This window comes from Uloborus diversus, chromosome 4 (genome assembly GCF_026930045.1).
Source record: "Uloborus diversus isolate 005 chromosome 4, Udiv.v.3.1, whole genome shotgun sequence".
In the NCBI taxonomy this organism is placed as follows: domain Eukaryota; kingdom Metazoa; phylum Arthropoda; class Arachnida; order Araneae; family Uloboridae; genus Uloborus; species Uloborus diversus.
The window spans coordinates 161815813-161833091 of record NC_072734.1 but is presented as its reverse complement, the minus strand read 5'-3'; the positions used below and the strand labels follow the sequence as shown (position 1 = coordinate 161833091).

General features: G+C 31.0%; 1 protein-coding gene across 5 annotated transcripts in view; it reads right to left on the bottom strand.

The window, feature by feature from the left end:
- Positions 1-310: 310 nt before the first annotated feature.
- The window catches only part of LOC129221595 (la-related protein 4-like), a 195145-nt gene continuing 178176 nt past the window's right edge, over positions 311-17279 (bottom strand). For 4 of the 5 annotated variants that reach the window (XM_054856114.1, XM_054856113.1, XM_054856112.1 and 1 more), the window contains 4 exons: positions 14029-14234; positions 7841-8576; positions 7568-7733; positions 311-3430 (listed from right to left, as the gene is read on the bottom strand). In XM_054856114.1, the coding sequence (XP_054712089.1) occupies positions 3312-3430; positions 7568-7733; positions 7841-8576; positions 14029-14234 (1227 nt within the window). In that variant the 3' untranslated portion in view covers positions 311-3311. Of the gene's footprint in view, positions 3431-7563; positions 7734-7840; positions 8577-14028; positions 14235-17279 lie in introns of all 5 variants that reach the window. The other variant, XM_054856110.1, reaches the window with a different exon arrangement.

Genomic DNA, 17279 nt, shown 5'->3' with positions numbered 1-17279 from the left:
ACACCCCTGCTCTGTACTGACTGATGAGAAATTAATCAAGCGTTCAGTATATGAAATCACAGAAGAAAAATTTGTGCAACTAGTTAAAAATCACAATGGAAGATCATCTGCTAGCTTGTCTGGTGAAGGATAAATATAAAACCAAATTAAAAATTATTTCTCTAAATGAGGAAAATGTTAGATATTGTTTATTATAGCACATTTCTATATATATATTACACTTTTCACAAAACTTTGTTCCAAGTATTTTCTTTTCAAAAAATCATAAGAAACTTTATTAATTTAAAAAATATAATAAAATAGGGCCATACTGTTTTCAAATATTTATAGATGGTTCATTTATTACATACAGACAAACATTCTTATAACAGCAAGCTTAAAAATATGATTTGAATGTAACCTTTCAGTTTTCAATTTGAAAATAAGATCCAGTAACATTTAAAAGGAGTAATGACCAGAAATAAAACTAGAAACAGCCTGCTAAATGAGACACAATGTTCATTATAAAAAAAATATTCTTTCAAATATTTTCAGATATTGTGCACATTAGGCACTTGGCCCATATCATGTGAGGTATTTATTAATCCCGATTTTTAAAAACTCCAAAAAGATTTTATTTTGGAGTCTACGTAGGTAACTAAAATGTTTCATCTACTACTTCATTAAACCTTTCACAAATTTGATTTTTAATATAATGCATCATGTTTTTACACACAAAGTTTGGCAATAATATTTATACCACATAAAATCAACAAAGGAGCAAAGAAAAACTCTCACAATGGATTTTTTAGGATCCAAATTTTTTTTTACACACAAGGAAGAAAAAAAAGAAAAAACCTCGGCAAATTATAAAATAATGAAAACTTGTTGTTTTCCTTAATATATTACTAATTAAAAGTTTTAAAGTAAAAAGGTAACAAAAAAAAAAAAAAAAAAAAAAAAAAAAAAAAAAAAGCACTATAAAAATGTAAGAGGCAGTTCTGATATACTCTAATAACCTATAGTAAAACAATATAGTCAGAGGCAGGATTATTTGCATTGTCAATTTTGTGTAAGTGAAGAAATGAATCAATGTTACATTAATAAAAAAAAGCAACAACTTCTATTAGAACTGCTTTACTGATTTTTTTTTCTTCTCAAATCAGGACACAAATACACCAACATACAGCCATCGGATTGAAACGAACAACTCTCCATATGGCATATTCAAGCAGATGATCCTGAAACCTATGTTCATGCTGCAAGTTTTACACATTCATGGTGAAATATACAGACATAAATAAAACTTTTAGGCATCTGTCAAAATTGAATCAGAATCGAGTCTAAAATGAATTTTCAGAGTACAACAGTTATGATGGCCATCGATGCTAGATGATTTGTCACAATATATGCTAAGAAAATTCAAGCAGTTGATTTGTGCAACACCATAAGCAGTGATTACATTGAGATGCTTTTTCCAAATATTGTAGCCACCTGATATATTAAGATATGAAACCAAATTCATCTTTGAAGGCATATGGAGCAGCTTTTAATGATTATGCACATTTCTTTGGTATTTATTTCTAGATACACATCGAATCAAGTTAGTTTTTTTTTTTTTCTTTTTTAAAGCAACTAACAGTATAAACGGACCAATATTACTTTAAGTAAAAAAATAATCAAATTTGCCCTGCACTACAGATGTGTTATTAATTTACATGGTAGGTTAGAAAAGCACTGCACAACTATTTTCCCCCATGCAGGTTTTATCTCCTTGTATAAAGGGAGCAGCTAAGTTCATTTGCTTCAACTATCATCTGTGTCACTTGCTATATCTCTGCAGTGCAGGAGATATATGTATATACTAGCATCTATATTTGTTGGAAACCTACATTTCATATATACATACTGTATTGTTGTTGCGGCTTAGCAAACTCACTACAGTAGTAAGGTTCATGCGAATCACCATTCATTAATAATCCCACACTCGTTTCACAACAAGCAAAAGTTATGTTTCCACATACACACAAAAAATTATTTTCAAATGACAGATGATTTTATGTAAGTACAAGTGAAGGGAGGGTAAAAATTCCCAGCAAGGGAAAACAAGTGGACCCATCACATTGCTGGAGTATAAATAAGATTATAACCTAAAACATGGGGAAGACAAAAAGGAAAAAAAAAGGCCTGCTGGGAAAAAAGGATAAGAGCTGGGAGTCGGTTTTAATACTAACACAGTGTGTGAACTAAGCAGAAGAGTTTGTCGAAAAGAAACTTGGTGAAAAAACAGATTCTATCTAAAAATATACTTGAAAGCTGCAACAAAATTGTTACAGTTTATAAGTACCACAACCTATTCACCTTACCATACAAGTATGACAAGTTCCATGTGTTTAGCAGATATTTTTTAATAATTCACAAAAGATATCCCCACACATAATTAAGGCATATATTATCACATATGGGTCTCTAAAACCCTAAAGGGGAAAAGAATGAAGTCCGACACAGATACGCAAACAATAACAAATTTACAATTTATAGTCATTTGTTTGGCTTCCATAATTTTTGATTTTACAATATGCCAATGCAACAAATGCATAATAAATTTGGACTAGAAATTACAACACAATTGTAAGCATGTGGCATATTTTATGTAATAGCCGCAAGGTGATAATATTTTTTACATTATTATAATACCTTGTATACAATATCCTGATAACATAGATGTTATATTAAATGAATTTTCTATAATCGATACAATAACAAAACTCAACATTTTATAAAGATGTGTGCAAATAATTCATATACCACTTAAATTCTGTGTCAAACATGGAAATTTTTAGGTGTGCTTTTGACTTGCATATGAAGCACCACCCAGATTATGGAAGCTCTTGCCATTAATTTAGGGCTGACAAGCATCTTCAAGTGTTTATAAATTTTTGCATCACAAAAAACGGCATTCATAATGCTATTTTCTAGCTTTTGTCCTTGCTCTAATAATCTCATCAAGTATCTTACATGGAGGCACCTGATAAGGAAAAAAATTTCTCCCAAAGCTGTATTTACATTTGCATTGACACACTGTTGGGCTTTGCTGACATTCATTCCCACTGTTAGCACCTTGATCACTTCCAAACACTCATAATCATGGTCACTGCGTCAGACTCAACAGCTGTGAAGCAAATATTCTCACAAGATTTTATATAGCAAGCTATGTTATTTCCTTGAGAGTATTAGATTGATCCAGTCCAGTTCGAAGCTTGATGAAATCAAATCACAATATATTTGCATATGAATTCACCCTATGTATGTCACAGGGTTTATTGGCAGTCTCATTGCCCAGCAGCTGGAAGAGATATGGTCCGAGCAGGTTTCCGCCTCTCGCGCCATTCTTTTGAACCAGAGCGAGGCTCTATTATTCGCCCCCTAGGAAATTCTCTAAAAGGGCCACCTGAAACAGAAATTCTTTTAGAGATCTAAAATAAATCTGATCAAAGTTTACAAAACTAAAAAATGACACCAGGTGGAATTATTTTTTTAAAGCATTCAAAATTAGTTCTTTCAAGAATTGAACAGCGGTCGGCAACCTAAATCGACTGAAGATCGATTTTTTAAGTTTGGTGAACACAAATATCGACTAGTTTGGAAGGGAGAGGAGATGTATAGACTATAAACTTGTTGCATTCACGGTTTAAGCTGAGACTGTGCTGCCTACAAATTCTAGGTTAACTCTTAACAAAACAGATTTTGATGCTTATTAAACAGTAGCTATAAATTGCTAAAATAATGCTATGTAAACACTATCAACACACATAAAAATATTTTCAGACAACTATATTGCTTGATAAAATTGAGACTAAAAATTTTAGTAATTTTAGATTCTTCAATTCCGACTCTGACGTCCAGACTAAACTTAATTTTGTTCCAATATATTAATAATTCTCTGACTGAAAGCAAAACCCAAAATAAAGCCAAGATCAACTAAAAATGGGCTCGCAATCGACAGGTTGCCGACCACTGGTTTAGAACTATACCCAAGTCCAAAGTTAAGGTCCCAAACATGTTGAGGAAGAGAAGATTCAACGTATAGACTTGCCCTTTAGGTCTCTTGATCTCAATCCAATTGAACCTGTTTGGGATGGCACAGGAAGAGCCAAATTGCATAGCATAACCCCTCTCCCCCAAGCATTTATTGACACTCTCATAAACAGTATGAAAGCTCGTTGTGAAGCTTGCATAGCAGTGCACGGTGTCACTCAATATTAAACTTTTCCCGAGATAACTGCTAAATCACTCATTCATAATTAAATGCTTTTTGATACACCCTGTTTCTTAATGCCCAATTAATATAGTTTTCATGCTGGTATGTTTCTAAGTTCTTTCTCTCATTATAACATACCTTAGTGCCATATTTAGTGGCAACACAGTGAATAGTTTGAGTTTTTGCAGATTTTATGTTTGAAACCTTGATTTTGGTCATGTGTATATTAAAGTTTTAAAACCGTCAACACTTTCAGCAGAAAATTGCAGAATGCGGCAAAAAAACTGGACATAAAAATGAATTTTGAATACAATGGTCGTACTGAAATTTTGTTATAATACTGTTTCTCTCAAAAATAAACCTGTTAAAACTGTAAAATGAAAAAAAGAGAGCAAAGGTTAAGAAAAGTAAAAACCCAAAAGCAGCCGTAGGATATATCAGATAAAAATTCTTTCACTCATCCGTTTTTAACTAAGACTATGAAACAGGAGTTGAATACTGATAAAATAATAGAAATATCACTAAGATTACACTTGCATATAATATATAAATTGAGTGGAAATATATTATCACATCTAAGTTAATTTAACAACTCAAAATGATTTTTTAGAGGTAGGTTTTTAACATAAAATATATATTTACACTAGCATTAATCCATATAAATAAAACAGAATGTGTGTGTGTGTTCCCTATACAAATTCAGTTTTCGTTGGATCATGACCAAATTTGACAGAGGTACTTGGGCACCCGAGAAAGAACATAGGGGGGTTTTCAAATGCCAAACAAGAACCGAGCGGTTTGAATTTTAAGACGAAAGTGGCTCTTCCTACCCGAAATAATTATTCAATTTCTTTGATTCAGATCCCATTCGAAAGCCTGTGAAAAAATCCCATGAGTTTCATCCACATTCTTCGAATTTCAAAACAAAAAAGCTGTAAAATCACAGGGAAAACAATTTAAAGCACTTTTAAGCCAAATGGAACTCCATTTTCATCTTGGAAAATTATCATTTGAGTGTCTCATTTTAAATTAGTGTAAATAAAGTTTCAGAAGGTTGCCACTTTTACTCAACAGCGACAAAATAAAATGGTGTTTTTGGTTTTGCGGTAAAAATTTCTCTTTTTGATTATTATTATTAGGCGATTAATCCCCCTTTTTTAAACTGCCAGTAGAAGAAAAATCAGAAAAGTTGCGTTTAATTTATTCGGGAATTTTTTATTTGAGGTTTTCTTTCTCTAAGAATGATTGTTTGGATGGGAAATTTTACTCCCCCCCCCTCTAAATGAAGCCTGATTGTTGAACAGGCGGCACTTGACATAACTTTTATTTTCAAAGAAGATCGTGCAAAGCACGGCAAAACAGCTAGTGTATAATAAAAATCAACTGTACTAAAGTTACGTTGAATTGTTTAAAATTGTCCCATGGGGTACGATAATTAAGATATGAATGATATCCAAAGGAAATAATTTGAAGATATAAACCAATAATTAAGATCTCTAACTCAACACACAATACTTTAGAATAGATATTTCCCTTTAACATTATAACTAGGTATTTCCCTTTAACTGTTACATTTAGAGTTTTGAAATCCATGACTTGCAAGATGCAATTTTTCTAGAAAGAACATATAACTTTCACAGTATCTAAATTAGTGTTCTGTGAAAATAAAATTGCAACTATCTGATTTACATTTTGTACATATGTTCCTAAAAAAATCAAATTAAAGCAAAAAGTAACAAGCTGAGCTAAGATATTAACTAAAAGACAATCAATGAACAATGACAAGTGATACACAAGAAATAATTATGAATTTTAAATACCTATTTTGCTACAAAGGATACCCAATTATATTAAAAATTTTTGACAATTTTTCTGGTTAAGACAAATTATACAAAATTTTTAACCGGTAAGAAAGAATTTACATGTACAAGTACAACCCCGAGTTAACGTTTGTCAAGGGACTGGGAAAAGTTATTGTTACATCAAGGAAATAATTAAATCAAAGAGCATATACCTTCAATGCAGTTAAAATCCGGATAAGTGAAATGTAGCATAAAATTGAGGAAAGTGTTAAATCAAATTTACAATGTATACAAATTTATTACTTACAAATTTATTGAGCTTTTAAAAATATCAAATGAAAATCCCGTTTTCCATATTCTATTCCCCCCCCCCAAATGTTCTTAAGTACTAGAGGGCACCACTATCAAGAAAAAAATGTTAATTTAAGTTATTTTTTAATCATCCTGCATCGTAAATAGCATGGAATTAGCTGCAAATTTCAGCAATAAGTTACTATGTGCAGTAATTTTGTAGATTTTTGTAAAAGTATCACTTTAAAGATGTCGGCATTTCTTTCAAAAATATTAATTTTGCTTGCATGTTTTTGGCTCATAACATGCAGAGTTTTCTACCTTTGCTTATCAAACTATCAGAAAACTTGACAGCATACAAGAGAATAACGATACTAAAATTGGAAGTTGAAAATTTGAAGAAATATAAATATTTATAGTAATTTCTCATTGCAAATTGACAAAAAATAGCTATTTATAACTTTTTAAAATTGCAGAGCCACATTTTTTTTCCTATGCCACAGCCTAGACCATGGCCCATATTTCTTCAAATTTTCTTCTAACATCATATTTCTTTAAGCAGACAGGAAAGTCGTTACCAAAATGAATACATGATATTAGATTCAAAATAGTTGGGAAAAACACACACAACACTCATGGTTTAAGGTGGAAGAGTGCTCTGAAAAAACATTGAGCTCATCAGATGATTATTCTTTTGAAAAGTGGGGGAAAATACCCCCCTTCCCCCCATCAGAACAGCACTAGCCCAGTAAAGGAACCCAGTCAATCCTTTGACTAATGACAAGCTGAGAAGAAATACCTAACAGAACCAAACCAAAAAAGGTTGAAATTCATACCATGTAGTTTTTTCAGATCTAAAAAACTGAAGTTTAACAACAAACATAGTAAAATTTCTGTCACAGGGGGGTCAGCTGATACTTTGACCCTTTCTTGCACTATGTCAACAAGAAGTCTCCACTTGTTTACCATAGTTGACCAAAGAGCAAAATATTTTTTTACTGTCTGATTAGTTGATGCAGTGTTTACATTAATTTGAAAATTATGTACAGGGGATCAAATTCATATTTTTAAGTAGAGTCACATCATAGCCTCCCTTAAACAATTTTAAAATTTTGTTAAAATTATTGGTAGCTAAAAAACTAAGAGGGAAAAATCATTGTAAAATACATGGAAGATCAATAGCTTTACTAACTTAAAACTAAATTTGAGAATCATGAAAATTACACGCACTTACGTGTCGCTGCTTGTTTGTTCTGGGCTACGATTTCTTGCTGCCTGTGATGACGAACCATAGCCTCTTGTCGTTCTTTTTCCTTCAACTCTTGTGCAATTTTCTCTACTTTCTCTTTGGCACGCATTGCCACTTCAGAATAAGTTAATTTTCTAAAGGGTTTTTCATCCTAAAGGATTAAAAAAAAAGAGTCATTTCAAACAATAAATGAAACAATTAAAACAAGAATCCACATTTAAAAATAAATGAAATATTAAAGTGAAATAACTTTCTTACTTCACTACTAACAGTTGATTCACTATCAGCATGACCATTAACAGAGAGCAAAGACGAATCAGTGTCAAGTGACTTGGACTTGCTTGAGTTGGACTCTAATATCCTACCTTTAGAATAACCTTGGTTTTGTTTTTCTTTTAAAGGGAAAACTTCCACATTTTTTGTCACATTATGTTCAACAGTTTTTGTATTGCATGAAATCAATTCATTTACCCTTTCTTTACTAGAGGAACTTTCAGCATTTTTGTTATTAGAAAATGATGATCTGTGCTTAGAATTAGATGACTGTCTTTCTTTAAATGCATCAAATTTGTTTTTTGCTGATGATGCATCAGGCGTTTTATTCTTTGGTGAAGGTAAATCACAAGGTCTACTTTTGGGCAATGAGTCCAGTTGTTTTGCTTTTGGCAATTTAACTACAGCCGTCTGTTTATTTTCTATAATATCACTAGGAACATTAACAGTTGGTTCAGATTCAGTCACAGCTGAAACATTACCAGAAGTCTCTGACCCAACTATTGAGCCATTCACCATAGAGTTCGTAGACACTGAATGGAAAGCAGGAGAGCTGCCAGCAGGGAATGCTGCAGGTACATCAGGCACAACATTCAAAGCATTAATACTGGTGTTGCATAGTGTATTTTCATTTGGAGATTCCACAAACGTTTCCCATTCGTTGCCATCTCTTGGAGTGTCAGCTGGCATAGGATCACTTGAAGATACGTTTTCTTTCACCCTTTGAAAATAGAACAAGATAAGTTAATGGAATAAAAAATTAATGCTTTAACCAACTAGCCAAAAAAGTGGAAAAATGACTCATTTTACCAAAGTTTTGAATTTGTAAAAAGCTAAAAGGGCACATACAAAGGATTTATATTGATTTAGTTCAATCATAATTGAAAATAATTTGAGAAATCAGTTTCACTTCATTCGGATGTGCATTCGGGCGTCGGCGGGAGTCATTGGTGCTGGAGCATTAATTTCTTTTTTTTATCAGTCTCAATAGGATTATGTTACAGAAAAGTTAAATTAACCAGTCAGAGAGAACACCCAAAAAGGCTTCTCTGAATGGTTCTCATCAGATCGCAGGTCAGGCCTACGTCATCTAAAGTAAATAAAATTTAATAATTTAAAAAAAAAAACAATTTTTAAGAGGCAAGATTGAGTTAAGGATGATCTTATTATCCAAAAAGGAAATACTTAGAAGATGAAGACAATTTCAGCTGTAGCAATGGAGTTTTCAATAATGGAGTTAAGAGGAACTAGAAGCATGCTCATTGGACGGTCGTTAAACTGCCGCTTAAGCCACGCCTACAAAATGAACCTTTTTCTTTTCATGATAAAGTACACAACATTTACAAGTTCATGGAGAAGTTATTTCAATGGGTATTAAGAAAATATTGGTTAGTAAATCTTAATAATCATTACATACCACTTTCCTTTCCCTCTCTTAAGTCAATATTTTTTTTAGAGTTCGTACTCAATTTCAGAAATAAAATGAAGGAGTTTTGAAGGAGTAAAATGAAATTTTGAAGGAGTACTAATGGGCTGTCATTAAATGATGCCGCACTTTTTTTTAAAATCATAATTGACCCCCCTTCCCCTTTGTCACAAAATGTCACCTTATACTCTTGCTTCACTTCACCTTACTACTTCTCTTATATGGATGTGTATGACCCTTTTTACAATATCGTAACTGTGATTTATTAAACAATTCTTTTTTAATACAATCACTTAATATAGTACATCTACTTATGTATCTTTAAATAGTTAAAGTTAAATAATAATTAGACAAACTGACTTTTGCTGCTGAGAGTGTGGTAGAGGGAAAAGCAATAATAATAAAACTTGAAAAAATAGCCAAGTACCATGTAAGCATGTTTTACTTCCTTTACGAAATGTCTTAGTCATCTAATAATATCTTCACCTTCAACAACTTCTATGATCAATTTGTAAATCAAATCTTGATGAAAAAAATAATTATATGAAATTACTACATCAAAATAGTCCTTATACCTTTGCCCTTGTGACGATGTTAAGTTTTCGATTGAAGTTTTAAGTCACTGTCATAGAAAAATTATGTAGTCTTGAAATAAAAAAGAAGGAGTTTTGAAGGAGTTAAAACCAAAATTAAGGAGTTCGAAGGGCCCTTCAAAAAATTTTCCTGAATGAAAGAGCATTGAACCCTGTTTCAAATTTCTTTTACCATTCAATCCTTTACAACTGTCACTTCACATCACCTACATGCATGCGGGTCATTCTATATCAAATCAACCAATAAAAAATTAATTTTGAAGGTCAATGTTTTGGATTATGATTTTTTGTTTGTTTGAAAAATGATGATGAAAAAACTGAAGTTTCAAATTTTTTCAACAATTCTTTGCAAAGTTATACATTTTTTAAATTTTGGAGGAATCCGAAATTTTGCATTGATTAAAATCTTAAAAGGGCTATTATTAGAGTACTATTTGACTTAGAAGTCTACAATTGGTGCTGTTTCATTTAGTCTTTTATGAGGTTTTCAAATATATATAACAAAGCCCAGTTGCTAAAAAAATATTTTTTAAATTTTTTTATTAAAAAAGTTCTTTTTAATTTGTAAAAATTCAAAATCGAAATTTTTAATTTTCTTGAAAAAAATATATGTTACTTAGCCTTTTGTTAGCAACATTTATTCAAAATTTCAAGCTGGCATTCTTTTGGTATCATGCAGAAAATAAAATTTTTCTCTTTCAACAGTGCTTTAATGGGTCATTCCATGTCAAATCAACCAATAAAAAATAAATTTTTAAGGTCAATGTTTTAGAATGTAATGATTTTTTATCTGTCTATGATACACACCTCCATGATGACAAATCTGAAGTTTCAAATTATTTCAACAATTCTTTCCAAAGTTATAAATTTTTTTAACTCTGGAAGCATCTTAAATTTTACATTGTTTAGTAATCTTTAAACTTTAAAAGGCTAATTGACTAAAAAGGTTAAAACTTGTGCTGTTTTGTTCAGTATTTTAGGAGGTTTTAAAAATTATATAACAAAACAGCTCCTACAAAATCATTTGATTAAAAAAAATATTTTGTAAAAATTAAAATTTTTAATTTTCTTGGGGAAAAAAAAAAAAAAAAAAAAAAAAAAAAAAAAAAAAAAAAAACAGGGTACTTAGTCTTTAAGCAACATAAATTCAAAATTTCATGATGGCATCTTTGTGGTATCATGGGAAAAAAAAATTCTCTTTCAAAAGTTGCTTTAATTTTATTTGTAAAAAACATTTGTTCTAATGAAAAGTAGTTAAGGTTTAAATCGGGACTATTGCGTAGAAAAACAAGTACTTGGCAGTATTGCAAGCATATTAACAAGTTCAAACAATTTTTTCGGTGAAAAAATATTTATTATTGAATAAAAAATCTAAATTTTATTTAAATTTGAAAACTTTAATTTAAAAGTTACTGAAGCTTTTTTAGCCATATTTTAAAAGCAAATTTAAGTTTTACTTATATATAATTTAATTGCTACAAAATAAAATTTAATATTTTTTTAAGCCCATTAAGAAGCAGTTTGAGATGTGTGTAACTCACTTTGCTACTATAGAACTCGATTTGTAAGTCCTATAGTATAGATATACTTTCTTTTTATGTAAGATTTCAATTACTTTTGCCATCTCCTATTTCGAGACTTGGAATGTTCTGCTTGTAGCAGTGACAGGATATAATTTGCACAGAAATTTTTTTTAGGAATGGTCAAAATGTCTGCTTTTCTTGGGTAAATGAATGATGATGATGGTTCGCTAGGATGAAGGAAAGAAACCTGGATTTCTTCTTCTACCTGATCTTTTGAAACTACATATCCTATCCACCATTTGCTGTCATAGGCACAAGAAAATATAGCCCACAATTTCTTCAAACTGTACATCCCCATTATGAGGGCTCATGAACTCGGGATTCTCTGTACTAGAGCCTGGTTTTGAATCTTTACTGAACTCACTCATAACATCATGAGTTTCAGGAACAGGAGAATGTTTTTGCTTACTTAATTGTATGCGACAAGCAGTACAAATTTTCATTCCTTCTTTAATGCCATATGTTAGTGTTGTCATCCACAAGCTTGCAGTTCTTAGATCTTTTTTCACCCAATGTCCTTCCTTTTTAAATGGATTGCAGCTAAATATGCTCCATTGTTTATCCATTTTCAACTGAAAGTTGGCTCTTAACAACAAAAATATGCATAAAATTAACATTAAAATAAGAATAAAACTTGAAAAAAAATTTCTCAAAGAAAGCAAGCAGTAAAATTTAGAATGTGAACTGTCCAAAAACATACAAAGTACTGAAGATTTCAATGCCTCTGTAGTGGGTTTCATATTACACCAAGAGAAAGCTTAAGGGTTCGTTACAGCAGGCAGCTGATGAGTGGGAGTGGCTACTTAAGAGATGGGTAGCAGGGATGTAGGTGCTGAAGCATGACTCATGATGGTCAAACCCTTCTACTGTATCAACCCATGAACATAGGATTGAAAAAATGTTGATTGGAGATCTTTGCTTTACTGAATTATTTCAACACTTTCGATTATGGACCATTTGCAGGGATAGAAGTGACATTTGCCAACAAAAATATAGGAAAATATAGGAATTTTCTGAAAAAAATATAGGAATTCGATGGAAAATATAGGAATTTTCTGCAAACAATATAGGAATTTTTCAAAATAATATAGGAATATTTTGAAAAAAAAAGGATATACAGGAATTTCGATAACAAAGCTCGCCAGTATGACATTTTTTTTCAAAATGCAATACTACTATTCGATTAAAAACATGTAATTACACTACCTGACATAAGTGCAATACATACGCATAAATAAGTCTAAAAATACACACAAAATCAATTTTACAAACAGTAAAGAGCGTAAAACTGTAATTTGTACTAAATAACATATTAAGGCATACTTCTTTAAAAATAAAAAAAAAAATAGACGAAACTTTTTGTAGATGAACACAAATCTTTCTTAAAATAGTTGTGTCACTGATCTAATTTTTAATGAAAGATTTTGCATGATCCGATACTGCGATGGGCAAGCTGTACTCTAGAATGAAATTCGTGAATAAAAGTTCTGTTCTAATTATGTTATCACTTAACAATGCAGTAAAAGCCAAACTTAAAGTTTTATAAGTTGTTGAAACATGTGCTATGCTAAAATCAAAGTCACATGTCAGCATGTCACACAGTAATATCAGGGGTCAATCCAGGTTTTATTTTTTAAGTCCCCGTTATGCGAAAACGCAAAATATTTTTTGTGAATTAAAAATTTAAATGTATACTGTATGTTTTTTTTTCCAGAAAAATCTCTGATATGATACTTTTTGACCATTTTTCCCCCCTGAAAATCCTGACTTTTCAGTACCAAATTCGATCATAGTTGAAATCCACGATTTCCCATGACCTTCAAGGACACCCAGTAAAATATATATTGATATATAATATCTTTGCCATCCCTCCACCCCCGTCGGATGATCCAGCTGTATGAATTGTTACATGAATAAAGATGCTGAAAGAGGAAATATTTTTTTTTTCTTATGATACCACAATAATGCCATCATGAAATTTTGCATAAATATTGCTAAAATAAGACTTAATAACATAATTTTTTTTCAAAAAAATTAAAAATTTTGAGTTTTTTTAATTAAAAAATTTTTTTTTCAAAAAAATGTTAAAAAAAAAGAAAAAGGTAGAACTAGGTCATGTCCTATATTTTATAAAACCTTATTAAATACAGAACAAAACACTACCAGTTTTAACTCTTTGAGTCAATTAGTTTTTTAATTACGGCCGTTTAAAGAAAACGTGTCAGGAAAAATTTTCAACTTCGTCAAAACTTTAAAATATTATAATTCGAAAACAAATGAGTGAGAAAATCCAAAACTTTGTATATTTTCTCTGTTGTGGTAATACTCCATTGGAACAAAAAATGAGCAACATCTAAAGGCATGATTTGACCATTGGTTGATTTGATATGGAATTACCCGTGCGCTTTGAAATGCCTTTTGATGTTAATGAGCAGGAAGTTTCTGTGCATTATGCAAGTGGGTTAAGTATTAGATAATCGAAAATTGCTTCTTATAATGAAACAATATTTAAAAAATGCAAAATTAAGAAGTTACTTTAGAACTTTAGGAAAGAAATTAAATGTTTCTTACATTTCAGGAGACATGGGTGGAGTAAAGGCACCATCTGGAGCAATAACTGTTTCTTCAATTGTAATAGTGGAACTATCTTTTGTAGTACACACAAGAGCAGATTCTGATGTTTGTGTTTTGGTGTCTCTTGTTGTTGGCTTGACAGTTCCTTTCACAATATCGGACAGTCTACTTTCATATACGTCAACATCAATAACGTCCGACTCCTAGAAATACACACAGTTAATCATTAAAAAAAAAGCTTCAAAACAAAAAACCATTAAATACTTTAATTCAGTCCAACAGTATAAGGTCACCACTCAGGACTTTACAGAGCTGACCTTATAACCGATCCATATATATATTTGTTAATAAATAAGAATGCATATGCATAAAATCTTTTCAAAATTTAATACATTCAAATGTATCAGTTTATTAGGTTATAATAGTTAAATCAATTAATAAAATTATCAACAATAAAACACTGATGCAATTTTTCTTTAATTTAAGGAAAATGGTTTCTAGCATTTTCTGAAAATTTCCTTTTACTCTCGCATGGCTGGTAAAAAAATGTCTCAAAGCGTGCATACTTGTGTTACTACTTCCTTTTTTAGTATCACTGTCATTATACCCACTTTCTGCTGCTTCATCTACACTTCATGCTATGTTAGTATAAGAAATGACAATGTAATGTAAATGATCATATAATGTGGAAAATTCTTTGTAAGTGTATCCGTTAAGCACTAAAATCATTCAGAGAAGGTCAGACAAAAGTGACCTTATAAGCTATTACTGTATTGCGACCTGACTATATATACGATAATACATAAAGAACTTATATTCAGTGAACCAGGACTTCTAAAAAGTTATCTGTACAAATGAATAACTACCATACCTTAACACCCAAACTGTTTAATTGAAAAGGATAACACAAAACAAATTTTTATGTAACACTCAGGTTACCAATAAGGTCCCATTTTGACCATGACTGCATTAAAAAAGAAAAGTTGTCCTCTTGACTTTCAGCCTCATATTCGATAATTGCATTCATGGGGCATATTTGAGAGAGAAGCTATCTGCCCCCTAAGTGGCTTAATAAACGTTAATCAACAATAGCAAATCTATTTCTTTCGCAAGTTAAAGGGGCTAAGCCCCTAGGTCTCAGCCTACGAAAAGAGAGAGGAATAAAAAGATTCCCAGTAATGTCATAAACTTTCAAAGATATTTTAAGGCTTAGGAAAAAGTTCAGAAGTGCCTTTTTCTACGTAGAGTTTTTCTACGAGCAGTATCTCTCTTAAATGTGGTCACATTAACATGATACAAACTCAATAAAAATGCTTATTTCTCTCAAGTTTTCCCAGATTTCAATCAATTACGGGTATTTTGTTACTTTTTAAACTTTATCCCGATTTGTTCCAATCATTTAAATTTTCTTCTAACAGACGGAAATCCGTCAAAAGACCGAAAACATGAAATTAACATTGATTTGACACAGAAAGTAAAGAAACCTTTTGGAACAGCTCATTGCTATCAAAAAGAGGCATTAGCAACTATAGTAAAACCCCTCCTAACGGACACTACTCTTATACGGACATTTTTTAATTCCCCGATTCCAATGTGAATAACATTATTAAACCTCTGTCCTGTGGACACAAAATGTTGTCCCGTTAGTGTCCGCATTAGAGGGGTTTTACTGTACATGTAGAATGTAGTGCATGTGACACAAAATTTCAACCTTCTATGACTAACTGCTATCAACAGAGATTAAACTGACGCACCTGCGTACCAATTTAACAAGTAAATGACACAGAAATAACAGGTGCGTAAGTCAATAACCTCAAAATAATGGCCATTTAGATGGTAGTTAACAATTGGGGGGAAATTTGCAAGAACTAGTCAAAACCTTTGCAACATGTATCTATCCAGCATCATAGCATCTACTTTTGGTTGAAAAAGAAACTATCGGCCATTCTTGTTCAATGCAAGTGAAAACACCAATTAGATGTGGTTTTAACATCCAGCTTTGCCTCTCTCTTTCAAGTTATGTTATTTCATTGTATGCGAGTTTGTATGTATATAAATCAACATTCATATTCCATTCATTTATCAACATCAAATGTTTAAAATAGAAGAATTCCAGGATTCTTTTGATGCAAAACACTGGGAAAATAAGGGATAGCATAGCAATCACACCAGTTTCAAGTTATGTAACTTATGCACAGATATACCATACGTAAACACTATGACAAAAATCATCAAAGTGGTCCTAGATAAGTTCCGATTACAGTTGCTCACATATGTATAATCATGCAGAATGTAGTTATAACAGGGTTGAAGATGATTAAAATAGAAATTTAGGTTGGTAAGAAATTTTTTTTGAATGCAATACTTCCTTTACATCTATAAGGGAACATTCGTTAAAAAAGTTATATATATATTTTAAACAAGTCAGTTCTGCCTTTAAGTATATTACATGCAACTTGAATCTTTTTTTTTTTTTTTTTACAAATGTTAACATTTTGCATTAATTAAAATATAATTTATTTTACTTTTGGTGAACTGATATATTTGCCTCATAAAATTCTATTTTTTTGCAGTGCAATATAATATTTTTTAGTAAAACTACCTTGTTGTACTATCTTATAATACAATACATATCAAAGGCAATCAAAAATTCATTTTAGTTGAGTAACTATTTCCTTCTTATGAACTTAGCTGTTATTAGTGACATTCAAGAAAGCAAACGGCTTAAGATATCAACAGAACCAAATTTTATTACAAAGCATGAATTTATTTTGAATGCTAAAATTTATAAACAGTGAGAAGTGCAAAGATTTTGGCATAGCAAAGGTTTCTTTGTTATGTTTCAACTTGTGGCTATCATTTAATAAAGAAATAATTCATGCTTGCTAATCAAGAGAACAATAGCTTGTCAATGGCTTTGATTTGATTTCAATCTAGTTACAATAAACATCTCAATTTTTGAAAGCAAAAGTCTAAGCTGTTCAAATTCATCTTAAGAAACTTAGAGCCTTTTCCCCTTTGTATACTTTCATATAGAGAAATGAATATCATTTAATGGCAAGAGCCATAATCCAAAATTTTCAAGCAATAGGTCATATTTACAGCATTCAGAGATAGAATAGAAATATTTTACTGCTCTCTAGTTGAATCAATTCATTAACAAACTATTACCTTTATCAAATGTGCATTAATAAAAAAATTAATAAAATTCGAAAAAATGCTTCAAAGTTTTGCTAATCTTTAAATAT